The sequence below is a fragment of the Caenorhabditis remanei genome, chromosome IV (assembly GCF_010183535.1).
Source record: "Caenorhabditis remanei strain PX506 chromosome IV, whole genome shotgun sequence".
NCBI lineage: Eukaryota > Metazoa > Nematoda > Chromadorea > Rhabditida > Rhabditidae > Caenorhabditis > Caenorhabditis remanei.
The window spans coordinates 7193742-7214616 of NC_071331.1; the positions used below are offsets into that span (position 1 = coordinate 7193742).

At 37.3% G+C, this 20875-nt stretch overlaps 2 protein-coding genes across 2 annotated transcripts; one reads left to right on the forward strand and one right to left on the reverse strand.

Moving 5' to 3' along the window:
• Positions 1–3984: 3984 nt before the first annotated feature.
• On the reverse strand, positions 3985–5795 carry GCK72_012683 (uncharacterized protein; the record flags this gene model as incomplete). Its single annotated transcript, XM_053729315.1, has 9 exons — positions 3985–4045; positions 4092–4205; positions 4253–4343; positions 4391–4490; positions 4539–4724; positions 4775–4837; positions 4881–5015; positions 5059–5409; positions 5454–5795. 9 exons carry the CDS (start codon positions 5793–5795, stop codon positions 3985–3987), a joined length of 1443 nt encoding a protein of 480 aa, XP_053584087.1.
• Positions 5796–11042: 5247 nt separating this feature from the next.
• On the forward strand, positions 11043–19390 carry GCK72_012684 (uncharacterized protein; the record flags this gene model as incomplete). The annotated part of the gene is made up of 11 exons (XM_053729316.1): positions 11043–11310; positions 12687–12817; positions 12904–13145; positions 13739–13966; positions 14055–14604; positions 15036–15287; positions 15388–15641; positions 15850–15988; positions 16096–16175; positions 19069–19207; positions 19307–19390. The coding sequence occupies 11 exons, from the start codon at positions 11043–11045 to the stop codon at positions 19388–19390; spliced, it is 2367 nt and encodes a 788-aa protein (XP_053584088.1).
• Positions 19391–20875: the final 1485 nt, after the last annotated feature.

Here is a 20875-nt window from a genome sequence, read left to right on the forward strand (position 1 = left end):
ATAATGTGACAGTTGTGAAAAAATTGCGCAGAGAAACGTTCACGTGGAAGTTGATATTGCTGTAGTACCCAAAAATATTGCCTTGTGATGAAAACAGAACAGTAAATTTTTCGAAAAGTGTGAGTCTCCTAGCAATCAATTCGAAGAGATTTCTTTCTAGTATTTAAGCTTTGATACATTATAAGACTGCTTCACAACTTTTTCTTCAGCTACTTATTTTTCAGGATTTGGTCATTTGTGTAGACGATGTAATACTGGTGTCAAATGATACAAAAAATTTTATGATCATGTGTAACATTGTGAATTTCATTGATATTTACATGTTTCAAGCTATTCTGAGAAGTTCAAATCTACTCCGACCAGTTTTGAGCTACTACAACATATTCTTCCCTGTATCATGTTATGTGTAAAACAATAGAGTGGTCACAATTATTAACTATGTATGTATGAAATTTACGGCATTCAATTAATTTTATAATTGCAAAATGGAAAACTCTAGGTATTCATCAGGATAATTTTGTTTCTGGTAATTTAAGACGACCTGCACTTTTTCACTCGATACTTTTGCTTAAGATATTTGGAGCCTACTACTTTACCGCGCTTGTTACAAACTTCATAGACCTGGTGTAACTGTAAACTTTCGAAACATCATTTTTAAAAATTCTGCTATGTCTTTTTTTGAATCTACGAAAGAAAAATCTGAAAGCAAAAAGAAGAGAAACCCATAAAATCGCTATTCTCCACCGGAAATCGAACGTCTCCTAGCAATCCGCGACGTCTCCTAGAGCCACCTCGCTACGGAAACTTGGATTCGGCGCAACCCTGCCTTTATTTCAATTTCATTTTCCACTTTTCCGCCGCACAAAATGCATTTATCTTTTTCTTCTCTTCTACTTTCGAATTTTTTGCGCTCTTCTGGTCATCGAGTGGTAATTTAACTTAATCGAACACCTGTTTTTCTGCGAATTTTTTATTTCGATTTTTTGAGATGTTACAGTAAATCGAAAGGATCACTTACTGTGGCTGTGATCCAGATTATATCGACTATCTGTAACTGAAAATTTTAAATTTAGAAATATCTAGAATATTTTAATTCTGATTTTTTAAAATACAGATTCAAGATTTTCTCCTGAGTCAATATAGATTTTCTTTGAGAATCGTTCATTAGCAATCCGCGCGGTGTCTAGAGCCACCATAGCCTTCCATCATTCACTTCAGCGTTACACTTCTGTCATCCTTCCTTTCAATATGAAAAAAGACACAAGAAAAACGCATAAAATTCCGACTCTCCACCAAAATCGAAGGTTTCCTATTTAGCAATCAAAAACGCCTTTTTAATAAAACACTTTTTAATTTTTGAACAAAATGAGTGAAATAGGGATTTCTCACTGATGGGATTGAAACGTTAATGCCACTCGTAACAATTAATTTTTTCGTTCGTACAGTTGTTAAAAAATTGTTGAAATGTCGATAATATCGACGTACTTGATGAGTCTACCGTAATTCTGGTGAGATAGAAACCGGGATATTGGAAACAGAATAGATTGGTTATGTTAATTTACAAAACAGCTTTTTCCGTAAGAAGAAAGTAGTTATTTTTAATCGTGATCGACCTTAAAACTTTTCAGAGCTTACAAAAAAGCCTACTAATGAATAGTTAATGCACAGTATAAGTGCACCGTATGATGTTTGTAGCTACGATGAAAACTAAGCAATTTGAATTACTGTAAACCTGTACTAGAAAGGCCGGTTTATTAGAAGAACCCGCGTATTGGCACGCCCTTCTAATACAGCTTTTACGGTATCTTTTGAGTCTAAATTATCAAATGTTTCAAAGTTTTCATATGTAGCTCCCAGACAAATTTTTACGTTCGTGTGATTGTGGTTATTAAAAAAATGCGCCGAGAAACGATCACTTCAGTGAATAGTTTTATTGTTGAATTTCCAAAAAAATATTGAGCGGAAAAAAGAACACTACATTTTCCGAAAAGAGTGAGTATCCTTGCAATCCGCCGACAATTGGAAGAGATTTCTTTCTAGTTTTTAAATTTTGAGACATTTTAAGACTGCTTCACAACTTCTTCTTCATTAAGCACAAGTTGTAGGACTTAATTTCTCAAAAGGCGTGAGTAGTGTGCTGGTATCAAAAGATGCTAACATTTTTATGATTGATTGTGAATTTCAGAGATATTCACATGTTTTAAGCTGTTCTGATAGTGAGACGTTGTTATAATAGTAATGACAACATTTTTTAAACGCAATAATCGAGGAGTCCTTACTGAGCTTGTTACAAACTTCAATTTGCTCACAACTGCTATGTTTTTTTTTAATATATTAAAGAAAAATCTGAAAACAAAAAGAAGAGAAACCCATAAAATTGCTACTCTCCACCAAAATCGAACGTCTCCTAGCAATCCGCGACGTCTCCAAGAGCCAGTTGGCTACGGAGACGTGGATTCGGCGCAGCTCTGCCTTCATTTCAACTTTTTTTCCACTTTTCCACCCGACAAAATCCCTTACTCTTTTTCTTCTCTTCTACTTTCAGAATTTTTCGAAGCGCTCTTCTGGTCATCGCGTGATAATTTAACCTTATCGAACACTCGTTTTTCTGCGATTTTTTATTCCGATTTTTGAGAAGACACTGCAAACGATCATTTACTCTGGTTGCCTCCAGATTATATCGACATTCTGTAACTGAAAATCTAAACTTTTAGAAACATCTACAGTATTTTTATTTTAATACAGGTTAAGGATTTTCTCTTGAATCAATATTCATTTTTCTTGAAAACTAGAGAATTGAACGTCTTTTAGCAATCAGCGCGGTATCTAGAGGCATCTGGATCAAGTATCTTCTGTTAGAGGCCATAAATATGTATTTATTGTTGTGGAGATAATAATAATAATAATTTAATTCAAAAGTTTTTACGGTTTTTTAAAACTGTTTTTGTCTGTTTCATATAATATGTAATGCACTAGACTGTGTATTTGTAACTATTTATACATCGATCATCTGTCTTAGTTTTGCTCAAAAAACAGATTCCCGAGTTCCCTCCATACTATTAAGAAAAAATCTAAATTAGTGATTCTAAATGAGTAGCTTTTTATGACTCAAACAACCTTCACGAACCCGTTGAACCTCAAATACCTGAAAACTTCTCAACAGAACTTTATGAATTTTTTTTCTCCTGTCTCAAGTTGCCTTATTGGTCATATTCATATTTTGATATCTTGGTTTGTTGCTTTTCGTCTTTACATTCTCTTTTTAACCACCTTTCTCACTCTATTTCCCATTGTCTACCACTGTTCAATTCAGTGTTACACATCTCTCATCATTCTTTTCAGTATGAAAGAAGACACAAGAAAAACGCATAAAATCCCGATTTTTCGCCAAAATCGAACGTCTCTTACTAGGGAATGGTCTAAACTGACCGTGGAGTTCAGAAACGAGACTTAGCACAATCGATAGGCAATCGAATTTTAATGGGAAATCAGTTTTCAAAAATTGCTGAATGGCCTCCAGAATCCAGATATTCTAGTCTGAAAATGCACACTTAATACATGTGATTTACTCGATTTTTCACCCAAATTTAGCTGTGTTTCGCCCCAAATATCACGGCAACTGAACATGCCTTTCGGCCAGCGATCCGTGGTCGAGTGGTGACACAGGTAGTTGGCCAGCGACGAAATACGGACCATATACGCGTCCGCGACGGACTCAAAAAGAAGTAGCTAAGGACGATATGTGTGCGTCATATACGGTCCGTTTGGAGTCCGCGCGCCGAAAAAGATGCTTCTCTTCCTACCGCCATCCCCCTCCTCTTTCCCCATACCGCGCTCCCTGCTTTGATCGATGAAAACGGGAAGAATATGTTACTGTTAATTATATTTATTTTTATCAAAAGATCAGAAAGAAAAACAAAGGAAAACGCAAATAAAAACGAGAAAACGTTTAACAATGGAATGAGTAGTATTGGTTGTAACTGCTTATTTGAGGCAGGTGTAGTTGTCGTGTGGCGGTGATGAGTCGGAGAAGTCCAGAGGTTCGCTGAAATAAAACGAAATGGAATAATCAAGATTTCGATGAGACATACCTATACGAACGGTCCTCCTCAAGAGACAAGCGGAGAAGATGATCTTTTAGAGCTTCGGCGACTTCTTTAGGAGTTGTTTCCATTTTATCTTTATACTCCTTACGGAATCTATCTCTGCAAATGCGAAAGTTTTATGGGAACCGAAAGGAAATGTGGCTTACAGTAGATTGACCATCGATTCCCTAGCGGCACAATGAAGAGTTGTAAGCGTGTTGATATCCCTCAGTTGTCGAAAACCGGCGATTACAAAATCTGTAAAGCAGTGTTAAGAAATACTTAAAATTTTTCTTGTAACGCACCGACGATTGGGCCGTAGAATTTGTCTCCGAATGGAAAGTATCCAGCATTTGAACTGTCTTGGGCGGAGTATCCGGCAAAGAAATCATCCCGTTTTGCTACCTGAAACGGATAAATGTTATTCATGTGTAATCCGTTGTCCAGAATTACTTCTTTGTAAACGAATCGAATTAAATGCTTCGAATCACCATAAAAACGGGATGAGGTGTATTTCGAAGCCTCCGCCACAGTAACAATTGATGATAATTTGAAGTTTTTTTTGCACGGGAGCTCAACAACTTCCTCGACTTCCGTGGCTTTTTTCAAATCGAATCCAAGACCTCTGATAATATCAGACTGTAATACGATAATATTAAACTAAATGTACGCGAGAATTAGTTGTTAACCTCTCTTTCCAATGTTTCATTTGCCCGTTCCGCTTGGCGGAGTCTAGCAGTCATCTTGTTCAGCTGAAAATTGTTTCATCAATAAGTCTCTCACTGACAATTATACCATTGCGACGTTAAACGCCTGACCCATCGCTAACATTTCCATGTCTTTGTTGACATTATGAAATCGCTGAGCGATTTGAAGAAACGGGTAGTAGTCCGCGTCGAGAAAGTTTTTGGTCAACTTCTTCAGGTTCTCCTGAAATGTGGATAATTGATTGTACAAAAAGGGAATAACAAACCTCGCATTCTAATCGTGGCAAAGGAATCCCGGTTGTCATATCATACAAATTGTTTGCTGAGAATCCGACAGGATTCCATGTTTTGTTTTGAGTGGAGAAATGGCTCTGTCGCTCTCGAACTCCCAATTCTGAGTTGAAAGGGGTAACTCTTTGCGAGTATGATGGTGTTGGACAAAATTGAGAAGGAGTTCCGGCGACGTTGTACTCTCTCAATCCGTTTGCGAAAGACGAAGAGTGACTTGTAGACTGTTCATTCACAGTACGAAACGAACTTGTCAACAAATGCTCTTTTTTTATAAATCTCGGAGGTGGAATTAATTTTGGATTTTTCGGTGTGGATGTATGCTCTTCCTGAAAAGTTTTTAAGGTAATTAGTGGGAGGGAATGTTACAAACCTTCACATTAGCTGATAACAGCTCCTCGTGCCGCACGTTTTCTAACTCTTCATAAACTGGTGAATCGACAAGACGATTCGATGACGAATATGGAGCGGCAATTTCTTCCATATCGTCTTCGACAAATTCAGCAGCTGGAACTGGTCCCATCTCATCAACGACTTCAGGAGGTCCTGTTTTCAATGTTTCTTTTTCTTTTTCTCTTTCAGTATCTCTGACGGCTTTAACGCCACTTTTAACCGCTTTATTGGCCTTTCCTCTGCCACTTTTTAATACTTTTGTAGATGTCGCAGCAGCATTTTCGTGTGATTTAACTGAAGTTTTACGTCTCGTATACACCATTGGTACGAATTCTGAAAGGAAACGACTTTTTAGGATCTCGGTTAAATCGAGGATATTGTTGAGTAAAACAAATAGAAGTTTATAGGAAATAAGTGCAAGGAAACGGAAACCATCCAATGCCGGACCACCCACATAGAAAACGAGAGGAAATCGTCCGAGAGGAGTACACGACCGACATTTCATATGACGGCCACGGCATTTTTGGAGGGAAGGAATAAAATTCAAACGAAATAAACGGAATTTAGAATGGAAAAAAGAGAAAAATAACAGATATTATCGAAATAAACAAGTTCCGACATTTTTTCCTCGTCGGTGTTTGCGGACTCAAGCCAAAATTTCCAAATTTTGGCTTGAGTCCGCAAACACCGAGGGGGAAAAAATGTCGGAACTTTTTTGTTGCGACAATAATTCGTATTAATTGTGAATCATTGTTCCGTTTACGGCAAACACACAGAGTCCATCTCCACAATCTATATAACTTCCAAGAGAAATGACGGATTTCAAGGGAACGAAGACTCTTCTTTCCGAGAGTTGACAAAATTTTACTCCTTCAAATTCCTTTAGCATTCGGATCACTTCTTGCCCATAATAAAGATCAGTGTTATCGAGCTCTTGAAGAGCCTTGGAGAGAGAGGGAAACTGATTGGCGACATTAATCTCATTGAATGGCTCTGCTAATATTTTAATCTCTCCAGCATCCACCATAGCCGCAACAAATCTGAAACATTCCAAATGCCCTCCTTCTTTCACAGCAAAAAAGACGTCATCCTTAGTGCTCGATTCGTAATATTCCGATTTCAGTTTCCCACAAGGCAAAGATAGTGATCCGTATAGAGTATTTCCGTCACCATATGGTTCATCTATATTTTCCAATTGGCAGCTGATGACGTTGTTGTAGTAAACTTGTTGAGGCGTCAACCCTTTCGTGAAAGTAAGAAATTTTTTGAGGCTCGGGGACGGATTTTCTGCAAAGCGTCGAGAGATTTCTCGTCTGATCGCGTTGTGAATAAGAACTCTGAACATCCTCTAATTGATAGAATTTAGAGATGAGAATTGTTCACCTAGCGCAAGCTGTCTCCGAGAAGTGTCGTGTCATTCTGGTACTGTAACCCATAAGTGCAAATTGATAGGACGATTCAAATGCAAATGTGCCAAGAGGGCCAATGTTCCCAAATGCATGAACAACATCAGGCAAATGAAACAATACTTCCTGAATCAACAATACAGTAGATATTAACAGATCCTCTAAACCCACATGTGTTTTGCAAGACAAGTATTCTTCGCTGGCCTCTTTCAAAAACCAGAGAGCAGCGGAGCACATCTGCTCGTCAAACAATGCAGGGCCTTTTCCAGTTGTGTACATCTTATTGGCAATCATGGAGAGAGCAATAATTACAAACCGAGCTTGAGGCTTCAGAAACTCTGATTGTACAGCTACCAGTGCTAGCGGTAGACGGAAAAACTGAATGAGAAGGTTAAAATCGAAATGCATAAACTTCAACTCTTACTGAAATTTTGTCCGATCCATTTCTACAATTACCAATTTCGGAGTAGGAAGAAGGAAGAATAACCGAATTGAGAGCATTTTGTAGGGTGTTGGAGTCGCATTCGAACAAATCTGATTTCGGAGTAGACTTGTTAACTTTGGAGAAAAGTTCTGAGATTCCGTATTATTCTAATCTTCAGGTTCTGTTACCTTTGGTTACATTCTCGTAGACTCCTTCACCCAGATTGTGTAAACAATCTATGGGTGTTTCATATGGTTTTACAAATTGTACTATCTTAGCAGCAACATTCCCAAAGCCATTCAATCCACTTTCTGAATCTATTACGGTAAGATTGTCAGGTCTCTTTTCAGATCGTTCTGAATCAAAATTTCAATTGAATTATATATAAAACATTATACTTTCGCCTCCTAATTTGTAAAATGTGCCTGCCGAGAGGCAGAAAAAGCAAGAAAGGGATCCATGATGTCCTTTCATGCCGAAGAGACTACGTTTTGCCTGAATAGTTCAATCATCGAAATCATTTCACATATGTATATTACCGGCTGATCTGCGCTCACGGTAACGATATGAAGTTTGTATTTATACATTCCAACGGATCCTTCTCTAGCCTCACAATCGGCCAATATAATCGGCAAGACTGAGTTCCACAGTGTTGTAGATGGATTGCTACTGCTCTCAATCATACCTTCCAACATCACGTTACTACTTTTCTGCATATCGCCTGTTGGAAGATCGACGAGCATGATAGAAATTGGCCAGAGTTTCCTATCAAAAAACCACTATTTTACAAACTATAATAAACTACTCACTTCGAAGTTCCTGGTACAGCGACCCCATCTATTGACAGTATTCCAGACAACCTTAGTTCATACTCACTTTCTTCCGAACTTCTCAATGGAGTGAAGAACTGAGCCGCCAGGTTATGAGTCTGTTGTCTTCCTTCTTTCAAATCTTTTCTGATAGATACGATCTTAGATAGATATGTTGACATTATTTGTTGGAGTTGTGGCATAACACCATTTCTCACAAACTTGGCCGGAAACTCATTACAGCTGAATGGTTTATCTCAAAGTTGCAATGATACAGTAATTCCTACAACTTCATATTTTCTTTGCCATTTGACCCACAAATGTTACAGTAGTATGAAACCGTGCATTTGTTTTTTTTGTATTCCCATATTTTCCTCACAGAATCAACAAAGTCATCTTCGTGTGAAGATAGGAACCTTTCGAAGCCTAAAATAATCGTCAAACCATATGTAAAACATCCTAAATCGAACAAATAACCGTTCTCTGACAACCGATCCAAGCAAGCAGAAGCTAAAAACTGAAGAACTTTGTCTGAACAATCTCTCAAGTCATTCACCAATTCTACAAATGACAGATCTCCTTTGTTTTCTCACTCTCTATTTTTATTTATACCTGAAGTCATCGAGTCTAACCAGTTTCCTTCACCATCTACATCAACATTCATCTCCCCCAAATCCATTGTAAGATTTGTGTCATCCGTCTCACTCGCATTAGATAAAACATCGTCTGATTCAATTCCATGACTTCGGCGTGGAACTTGGCGATTTTCAGTATCCTCATTCAACCTATGCCGACTAACTTCTGTAAATTCTTTTTCGTCACCATCTTCGTAAGAACCACTTGCCTAAATCGTCATTTACCCGCTTTCTCTTTGGTTGAAAATCTTTTAAAATACCAGTCGGCATTATATACTTTCAATAAATTCGAATACAAAACGGAACAATACACCGAACGTAAATGAAATAATTTTCTCCGCGAGCTGCCACTGCTGTCCACGACCAGTCCACGTGGACGACATTGCTATTCCATATACGGTCCGCGCTGAGGCCGCGCGCGAACTTCCACCCTCCACATCTCCCTCTTTTCCCGAAGTCCACACTGCGTTCATATACAGTCCGCAGCGGACCAAATTTCCGCTGCGGACTCTATGTGGACGGAAAATGGGACTGAATCCGCATGCGGTCCGCACGCCAACTACCTGTGGAGTGCGTCTGTCTATGAAGCACGCTATGCAGGTTCGACCCCCGCTTTTTCAAACTTTTTTTGTTTTTTTTATTCTTCCTTATTTTTACTTTTTGAGCCGTTTTTCTATTACATCTAATCAAAACTGCGAACGGTTCTGAATCACATGAAGTAATTTGAAAGTTAAGCGAATCAGAAGTACCGTCAACGATATTATCTACGACAAGACGGATATAAAATACTCACGGCGCAGTTTTGATCAGATGTAATAGAAAAACGGCTCAAAAAGTAAAAATAAAGAAGAATAGAAAAAACAAAAAAAGTTTGAAAAAGCGGGGGTCGAACCTGCATAGCGTGCTTCATATACAGACGCACTCACCACTCGACCACGGATCGCTGGCCGAAAGGCATGTTCAGTTGCCGTGATATTTGAGGCGAAACACAGCTAAATTTGGGTGAAAAATCGAAATAAATCACATGTACCGTCAACGATATTATCTACGACAAGACGGATATAAAATACTCACGGCGCAGTTTTGATCAGATGTAATAGAAAAACGGCTCAAAAAGTAAAAATAAAGAAGAATAGAAAAAACAAAAAAAGTTTGAAAAAGCGGGGGTCGAACCTGCATAGCGTGCTTCATATACAGACGCACTCACCACTCGACCACGGATCGCTGGCCGAAAGGCATGTTCAGTTGCCGTGATATTTGAGGCGAAACACAGCTAAATTTGGGTGAAAAATCGAGTAAATCACATGTATTAAGTTTGCATTTTCAGACTAGAATATCTGGATTCTGGAGGCCATTCAGCAATTTTTGAAAACTGATTTCCCATTAAAATTCGATTGCCTATCGATTGTGCTAGGTCTCGTTTCTGAACTCCACGGTCAGTTTAGACCATTCCCTAGTTAGCAATCAAAAAAGCCTCCTGAGCGGAGACATCGATTCGGCGTGGCCGTCTGCCTCTTCACAAAAATGTTCTGTCTCAAAAATGACGTTTTGTTGGGAATCATATTACTCTAATATTGGATGGACTAAATGTTAGAACTTTTCTGTAGGTTATCTAGATTGGTAATCACTCCGAAGAAAATACTGACCAGGACATATGTTTTTTCCCCATGAAGTCGCGACGTTGTCTGATTCAATTATGTAGTGTGTGAAACGTTAGGTATGTTTCTATTATTTGTTATTCCATTTTGTGAATCATCACAAATTTTCATTTTGAAATGAAATATTTTAGGGACAATATTTTAGAAATTCACAATAAAGCCTAGCTGCAAAGGGTAGGCCTCACCGTGCTGCGATTGCTTCGCAGTTTTCCGAATTCTGGGTTTCTCATTTTTCCTTGTTTGGAAGAACTTCTATGTCTGATAGGGAGTGTATATGTTTTATATGATTTCTGTATGTCCGACTGTTCCTCTTACACTAGTTGAAATTTTTTTCAGTTTCCATTTCTCCATAAATTATATTTTCCCTCACCGTAGTACTTAAGTCGTTTCGATATAAAGAAAAAACAACAAAATCGAAAAAAAAACCCTAAAATCGCGACTCTCCGCCGGAAATCGAACGTCTCCTAGCAATCCGCGACGTCTCCAAGAGCCACCTGGCTACGGAGACGTGGATTCGGCGCAGCCATCCCTTCTTTCCAACTTCATTTTCCACTTTTTAGTCGACTTCTCTTTTTTCTCCTCTCATATTTTCCGGTATTTTTCTTTGGAATTCTAATTTTTCTAGGTTATCTGACCAATGAAATACGACGCTTCGGATGAGCGGTGGGCTAATCCCCCGCAGCCAGTGGCTGCGGCGGAGCAAGCACCTGCGTTCGATCATTCGATGGTCAGCGAGGAGTATGAGCATGATAAAAAGAAGAACCCAGCTCCAAAGCAAGGAATCTCGTTTTCTCAAGCTCTCTTGGCTTCTGGACACGAGAAATCGGATGGAAAGATCAAGTTGACGGCGAGTTCGTTTATGGAAGTTGGATCGTATGCGGTGTTTCTGATTGTGTTGGTTTATGGTGAGCATGCACTTGGGGTGGTTAACTTTGAAGAGATTTTAGCCTGACTCTTTGAAAACTCATTGAAACTGGAACTTTAAAAAAATAGTTATGCAGAGAACCGTTACGAATCAGAACTACCAAATTGAGGTCTATTGGCTATAATATGTTTTGATTCGAGAGATTTTCATTAGTGCTAGCACCATGAGAACTGTATTTATCCTCAAAGTGACTTTCTTCAATTTATCAGGATGTACAACAACGCAATTATATTTGCTTGCCTCGAATACTTATAAAAACTCCAAGCAACAGTAGAATTTTTAGTCGAACTAGACCACAGTAAACCAGATTTCATCAGATTTTCTTCTGTTTCGAGTAAATTGTTTGTCAGTAATTTATCGTTACCATAATTATAGGAAACGGTTGAAATTTTAATATACAGTCCAGAGCTGTGCGGAAGTAAAATTTTTGAAAAGGGAAGAAGGAAGAAGGAAGAAGGAAGTAACTTTTTCAAAAGGGAAGAAGGAAGACGGAAGAAGGAAGTAACTTTTTCAAAAGGGAAGAAGGAAGAAGGAAGAAAAAAGTGAAAAAAGCCCGGAAGAAGGAAGAAGGAAGTCGAAGGAAGGAATTCCGCACAGCTCTGATACAGTCTCTGCGGTAATATTATGTTAAGCACCGCCCATTTATCACATTCCAAACGTTTCTTGAATATAATGGCTTGTTGGTCACGTACACAGGGCCATATTTAGTCCATACAAATTCAAATTCTTTTCCGCAAAACCGGAAGTCTAATAAAGCACATTTGCACACCAATTGTAAGACTGTCAATTGAATCGCCGCTCAGCCAAATCGCGTGTTTATAACGTGCACGAACAATAGTTAAACTTTTCGAATGAATCTCACTTTTCTTCCAGTTTTCTCGCTATTTTCGGTTCAACCTCGCACAAAAATATAGAATTCATGAGAAAAAGAAAAAATACAAATTTTCAACACACAACAGTTTTTAGGACAGATTTCTTGAGTGTTGCGCAAATTTTACTCAAATTTTTGAAGCGCAGATGCTTCATATACATAGACTTTCTATTACCCTCGGCAGGTGAATGTTGCAATGATGATTTTTTTGGAAAAAAGAAATTCATTTTTCACTTTTACATACTTCAGAGCCAAATACATATGTACTTAAAAAAGAAAAAAAAAGAAAAATCAATAGTTGAGATGAGTTGAAGTTAAGTGTTTTGACAAATCAATGTATTTCAAGTTAGTTTTGCAATCTCTCGTGTAACTATTTTTAAAACTGTACAAAAACAAATCTGCTATTTGAAACAGCACAGTTTTTTGAAAATATTCTTTACGAAAAACTATGACAATTTTCCACGAGAACGATATTTATTTTCCAGTTGCCTTTGCCCAAAATAGCATCCAATCCTACTACTACACCAAAGTCATGAGCGATCTCTTCGTCTCCGCCTCTGGCGCCAACGGAGCCCCAGCCTTCGGATCATGCACCTCTATGGATAATATCTGGGATGTGAGTGCATTATGTATCTGTTTCACAATTATTACTTGTCAACCAATATAATTTTACTACAATTCACACACTCTTTGATTTTTCAGTGGTTCTCTCAAGTCCTGATCCCCGGTATCTATTGGACGGAGAATTCGAATTCGACGGATAACGAGAACATGATTTACTATGAGAACCGGTTGTTAGGAGAGCCTCGGATTCGGATGTTGAGAGTGACCAATGATTCGTGTACTGTGATGAAAAGTTTCCAGAGGGAGATCAAAGAGTGTTTCGCGAATTATGAGGAGAAGTATGAGGATAAGACGAATGTGGCAGATGGGAGTGTTGATGCGTAAGTTCATGTTTTAACGTTTCAAGAAATCTAACATGGTTGGAAAACTTAGCGTTTATTTCATGTTACACTGAAACAGTAAAAATTTCAACTATGTGCACCCTACAGTAAGATCAATTTTTGACCGAGTCCAATTCGACGGCAGTTGTTGAAAAACAAATCGGGTGAAAACTGACATTTTACCGGACGAGAATGACAAAAATGGAATAAATTAGAAATAATTTGAACAGAATTACCAACAATTTTAAACACCAATTTTCGGTCATAGTGCATTTTCGGTCAATGACCACAGGTTTATTATTTTGATTTTCAAAAATCTCTTGAAATTCGTCAAATTATGTTCTTACAAAGTTGTCAGTGCACTTTTCACAAATTGAATTTCGGAAAATTCTGAAAAGAAAAAGAAAAAAAAAACTTTGGACCAATCCCGACCGGACCAAATGAAATACTCAGCTTTTTTTAGTATATCTACTAAAGAGCTCGGAAATTTAAAAAATGTTTCACTGAATCAGTAACTATTACAATTTTCGTTAATATTCAGTGAATAGTTTTTCCTCAACTTAAACATACAGTACCCTCTCTCTTTCCTGCAGATACATCTACGCCACATCCAAAGAACTTGAAAACTTCGACACTGTGGGTACTATCTCAACCTACGGAGGTGGTGGATTCGTTCAACGTCTTCCGGTATCTGGATCCACCGAAGCTCAGTCAGCGATTGCCACGTTGAAAGCAAATCGATGGATTGATCGAGGAACAAGAGCTATTGTTGTGGATTTTGCGTTGTATAATGCCAACATCAATCTTTTTTGTGTTGTGAAGTGAGTAATTTAATTGGTGAAAAAATTGATAAGTAAATATACTTTTTGAATTATGAAGCCAATGAAACCGAAAAAATTTCAATTCCAGACTACTCTTCGAGCTCCCTGCATCTGGTGGTGTCATCACGACTCCTAAAATCATGACCTACAATCTAATGACCTATCAAGCTTCATCTGGAACCCGTATGATTGTTTTCGAAGGGATTTTCTGTGGTTTCATTCTCTTTTTCATCTTCGAAGAGCTCTTCGCCATCGCCCGCCACCGTCTTCATTACCTAACTCAATTCTGGAATCTGGTCGACGTAGCGTTGCTGGGATTCTCAGTTGCCACTATCATCCTCTCCATGAAGCGTACAAAAACTGCAACGAATCGTGTCAACTCTGTCATAGAAAACGGGTTGACAAATGCTCCGTTTGATGACGTCACTTCTGCGGAGAACGCGTACTTGAATATCAAAGCCTGCGCGATTTTCATTGCATGGGTCAAGGTGTTCAAGTTCATTTCCGTCAACAAGACAATGTCTCAATTGTCATCTACACTGACGAGATCTGCAAAGGATATCGGAGGATTTGCAGTCATGTTTGCTGTGTTCTTCTTTGCATTCGCTCAGTTTGGATACTTGTGCTTCGGAACACAGGTGAGAAATATAACACCAGGCCGAAACGGGCCAAAACGGGCCAAAACAGCGCGTAACTCGCTCAAATCGCAATCTTATGAGCTGAAAAGTATACCAAAATGTAGATCTCGGCGATTTCTATATCCGTGACCTTCTACAGACCGACTGGTGAGTCTTTAACATGCCAAAAGCCAGGAAAATGGTCAATAGATCATTCCAGCCCAGCCCACGGCACATTAACAAATAGCGATCCGGTCCGCAGTAGGTCACAGTTATAGAACTCCCCGAGATCTACATTTTGGTATATTTTTTAGCTCATAAGATTCCGATTTGAGGGAGATACGCGCCGTCCCGGTTTGCAAGTATGATAATAATGTTTCTAGCAGGATAATAGTCTCTAGTAGAATCATTCTGTTTTGTTACCATACTAATAACTATAACTCCCATTTCAGATCGCCGACTACTCCAACCTCTACAACTCGGCGTTCGCTCTCCTCCGTCTTATCCTCGGAGACTTCAACTTCTCCGCACTGGAAAACTGTAACAGATTCTTCGGTCCCGCCTTCTTCGTCGCCTACGTCTTCTTCGTCTCGTTCATTCTGCTCAACATGTTCTTGGCTATCATCAACGATTCGTATGTGGAAGTGAAGGCAGAGTTGGCTAGAAAGAAGGATGGGGAAGGAATTTTGGATTGGTTTATGAATGTGAGTAAGCATATTTATCAGTCAGAATCCAACAGTGGTGAAACAATTTCCAGCTTCTTCTAACTATTCTATAAAACAGTATCCAAATCTTAAATTCCAGAAAGTCCGTGGTCTAACGAAACGAGGAAAACGTCCGGATGCCCCTGGAGAGGATGCCACTTATGAGGACTACAAGATCATGTTGTACCGTGCAGGATACGCTGAGAAGGATATCAATGAGGCATTCACTCGATTCAATGTGACCACTATGACCGAACATATTCCGGAGAAAATGGCGGAGGATATTGCTGATGAGGTGGCGAGAGTGACTGAGCAAAAGAGGAATTATATGGAGAATCACAGGGATTATGCGAAGTAAGGGAATGGGTTAGATGGTAGTCGATATAACAAAAATGAAATTAAAAATTTTCTGGTTGTAAGATGTTTCAGGAATGTTATGAAGCAGAAGTTTTTATTTTGAGAAATATTAACAAGTTTGCAACCAAAACTTCTGTTTCACATAACTGATAACCGTTGAATTTTCTTTGACAAACAGTGCTCTCAATTTTCTGATCAATTTCAGCTTGAACCGTCGTGTCGACCAAATGCAAGAATCGGTGTTCAGTATTGTTGATCGCATCGAAAATGTGAATGTAACCCTTCAAACCATCGAGAAACAAAGAATTCAACAACAGGATGGAGGAAATTTGATGGATTTGAGTGTAAGTTCCTGAAAATTTTCCCGTTCCAAAATGCTCTCATCCATCCAATGAATTTTTCATGACAGTGATCCAAATCTCACGAGAAATTTCACAAAAAAGACTTCCAGGCCCTACTGACCAGCCAAGTCCGTAACCGTGAATCCGCCCGTCGTCAAACCATCACCTCAATCGCCGATAAGAAGGAGGAGTAATCCTCTTTCGTGTTCTTAATCATGTTTTTATGGCCATTTAGACTAGAAAATGTATTACATCTGTCATTCCGGTTTTTCTAGTTTCTATGACCTCAATAAAGCTGATTACTTGTTAGTTTTGGGTCAGCATACCGATCGCTTTCGCAGAGAATGAAAAAATTGAATTTTACTTTTAATGGATAGAGTCAAACAGTAAAATATCAAATTTGCCTTTGGAAAAGAGGGATCATTTTACTAGGCACACGATTGTTTTCCCCATTAAAACTAAGGATAAATAAATAACGAATTAGAGTTCATCTACCGATCAGTTATTTCTAATACATAATTTCTATCACCGTTGAAACAGTGAACATTTTAATAGATACTAGAGTGTCGTATCGCGAGACGATTCCAGCTGATTCCAGCATATTCTCGCAATCGTCTCGTTTTGCTCTGTCTCGTTTTGTCCAGCATAAAGTTCAGCATATTCTCGTTCAGCATAGTTCAGCAAAGTTCAGTTCAGCAAAAGTTCAGTTACAGAATATTCCAGCACGTTTCATTTATTTTTCATTCCCGCATAATTTTTAATTTCTTGCTGGACATTGCAAAAATCTCGCGAGACGAACGTGAATTATTTTTCTGTGAGAAAAATAGAAAAATCAATGCTAAAGTGTTATTTCCGTGATCTTTCATTGTGAATCAAATACAGTGTTCCTTCATTTTAAAACTTTTTTCGAAGGTCACGGTTCTAAAAATGTCAATTTTGCTTTATTTTCAACATTCATTTCGTAAAAATTTGTATGAAAAAATGATTAGAAACGTCAAAATTAAATTTCTTTATACAAAAGAATGGCCACGTTCGTCTCGCGAGATTCTCGCAATGTCCAGCATGAAATTATGCGGGAATGAAAAATAAATGAAACGTGCTGGAATATGCTGTAACTGAACTTTTGCTGAACTGAACTTTGCTGAACTATGCTGAACGAGAATATGTTGAACTTTATGCTGGACAAAACGAGACAGAACGAAACGAGACGATGCTGGATTCAGCTGGAATTCTCGCAAAGTGCTGTAACTGATTCTCGCGAGACGACACTCTAATAGATACAGAAATATGTCCAAATAAGCACGTTAATTTTTCATCAGAACAATGAAAGATCTAAACAAGCACGGAATAGAAATACAACAATTCGGCCATAAAAACGCAAGTTTCGAAACAGAAATATGATTAAAAAAATATTCAAACCGTTTACGCGTTTATAATCTTTGAACAAACTGGGAAACTGGTAAATTGGAACACAGAGTAGTGATGAAAATAATATGTAATCTAACAAAGAAGTTGGGTAACAGTAATTATCATTATGATTCAAAGCCCATCTTAAATTTCAAAAGTTTGTTTCAGTTTCAAGAAAGTGTGTAATAAGCACCAATCGGTTTCAAAATAATTGCTATTCATTATCATTGTAAGAAAAAAGGGATAATTTTAATGGATAGTTTTTACATTAAAACTAAGAATAAATAGAAATACCAGGGTTAATCTATCTACTCCAATGCTCCCAGACCAGACTGAAGCGTAGGTGACACTAGTCCTAATTTCTTTTTTCCTGATCTTTCACAAAATCATCGTTTTAATCTACTAATCACCAAAGAGCAAGTACGCCAGAAATATGGAAAGTTGAAAAACAGGAAGTCGATAGAATAAAGTTTTATACAAATATGTAAAAATATAAGATCTCTACGTTTCGATTTTGATATCATTGACCCCAAGGTGTCCTTGTTAATTCTATGACTTATAACTTTTTTTTTTGAAAATAAAACATTATTATTCTGTTTCAGAAAGGTCTCATAATAACTATCTACCTCTCTTTCCCAGTTTGATTCATGACGTAAAACGTGTCCATCATCTATCGAATTGTGTTCTTCTAGCCTCAATGACCAGAATTAAGCTAATTATTATTTGTTAAGAGTCTCAAGGTTGGCAATCGGAACAGAAAGTAAAAATTAAATGTTTTTTTTAGTTTTAACACATGTTTCAGGAACTTTATGAAACACAAATTTTCGTTTGAAGAAATTTGAAGACCTGTGCAAACAAAACTACTGTTTCACATCACTAAAGGAGGAGTAGTCCTCTTTTGTGTTCTTGATGTTTTGTGTTTTGTTCATCTGTCCACTCCAATTCTCTCAGAATTCAGACTGAAGTGTAGGTTATATTAATCCTAATTTCTTTTTTGCTGATCTTTCACAGAATGATTGTTCGAATTCCTCTCGACTAATCACCAAAAAACATGTAGACCCAAATAAGGACATTTTGAAACTGAAGGTCAATACAGTAAAATTCAATGAAAATACGTTTCAAACAACAGGTTTGAAACGATTTAGTATTGAAAAGTATCCAATCTGTGAAGTTGGGGCATCATGAAAAGTATTGACTTTTGAAGTGAAAATTAAGTCTGTAAGATGTCGTTTGAGCAGATTTTGAAAAAGGATTTATAGGTTTTCGAGGATGCTTTCGATCCTTAAGTTTCAGTTTTCATGGCATTGACCCCGAGGTTAAGCTTGTTATTACGTCTCACTTAATTGTATCATTGAAATTTAAACCTATTATTCTTCAGTTTCAGAAAGGTCTCATAATAACTGTCTAGCTCACTTTACCAGTACGAGCGCCGTTCCTGTCATAAAACAATGACCCGAATTGAGCTGATTATATGTTAAGAATCTCAGGATTGGATATCTGAGAAGAGTGAAAGTGAATGTTCTCTAGTTGTAAGATATTTCAGGAATTTTATGAAACACAAATGTTTGTTTTGAGAAATATTAAGACCTGTGGAAACAGAACTACTGTTTCGCATAACTGATAATCTTTGAATTTTCTTTGAAAGACCGTAATTCCATTTTCTTTTCTCAATTCAGCTTGAACCGCCGTGTCGACCAAATGCAAGAATCGGTGTTCAGTATCGTTGATCGCATCGAAAATGTGAATGCTACCCTTCAAACCATCGAGAAACAAAGAATTCAACAACAGGATGGAGGAAATTTGATGGATTTGAGCGTAAGTTCCTGAAAATTTCCCCGTTCCAAACTGTTCTCATCATCTCAATGATGTATGCATGGCAGTGATTTGAATAAATCTCTTTATATGTATTTCCAGGCCCTTCTGACCAGCCAAGTCCGTAACCGTGAATCCGCCCGTCGTCAAACCATCACCTCAATCGCCGATAAGAAGGAGGAGTAGTCCTCTTTCGTTTTCATAATCACGTTTTTTGGTCATTTTGACTAGAAAATGTATTACATCTGTCATTTCTGTTTTTCTCGTTCCTATGACCTCAATAAAGCTGATTACTTGTTAGTTTTGGGACATGATGGATATGGTGTTCAAACTGAATGCAATTGATCCAATGCAAATAATAATGGATAGATTTTTTTCTATCACGCGCAGGTTCCCGTCGAAACAGTAAAAGTTTTAAAATACGGGTTTTGAGAATACAAAAACATGAATTTCCTTTTTGAAAATTGATTCGTTACCCTCTGTAATAATCACCAAAATCAAGTAACCCGGAATAAGAACATTTTGAAACAGGAAATCGATATGAAATTCAATGAAAATGTGTTCCAAACTGGTTGGAAATAGTTGAGAATCGAAAATACAGTTAATGATGGTTATTTGTGAGTTGTTAACCGTTTTCAAAGTTTTTAAAGCACATTTGATTTATCAATTGATTATACCACACTTTAAAATCTGTAGCCAATAGGCATGTTACGCCAGAAGGTAACAATTGATTAATTGACCTGTGCACTCAGAAATTAAGCAGAAATATGTTCAAGTAAACACATTAACATTGCATAACAACTTTTTTGATAACATGATCAAACACCTAATAGAATTACAACAGATTCGGAGATGAAAATGTAAGTTTCGAAGCAAAAAAATCTTGTTAAAAAATGTTTCAAATCGTTTATGTGTCTGATCTTTGAAAATGTTATTAGTTGGATTTAGGATTTTCAGTCGAGGTCAATAAGGATTCATTGTTATTCACGGTTTCTCAAAGTTTATGTTAATAATCATGATTTAAAAAATGCGTTAATTTTTACAAACATTCCAATAACTCTAAACAAACTGGCAGACAGGCTAGTGGTGAAGATAATATGTAATCCACGAAAAAGACGGGTGACAGTAATTGTCATTATTTTTATGATTCAAAACCCCAGATTGAATATTTTTATTTATTTTTTATTTTGAAATACGATTAAAGAATCGTGAAAAATGAGAATTAAATCAAATACAACCGAGTATAAGAGAGGCCATTTCGTTGCGTTCTGATGCAAATGTTTGTTTGAGTTTCAAAAATGTGAGTAAAGAAAACTAATCGATTATAAAATAATTGCTATCCATTACCATTTATAAATACTTTGATGATAATTGATAATTTCAAACACATTACAAATATCGACTTATCACTTCCTTTGGTTTTGAACCTATCTTGAAAATGATTATTTTTCAGTTTCAGAAAGATCTCATTATGATTGTCTATCTCGCTTCACCAGTGCGAGATTCTGTGGCTTAACAAGTTTTCTTTTCTTTTTGATGGTAAAAAGTTTATTTCTGCTTCAGGGAAATTCATTAGTTCACGCAGAATATGAAAAAGTGATTGAACTTAATATATTTTGGCGATTCAATTTTTTTTAATTAGTTGAAATTGAAAACAAGTTCGTAAAACTG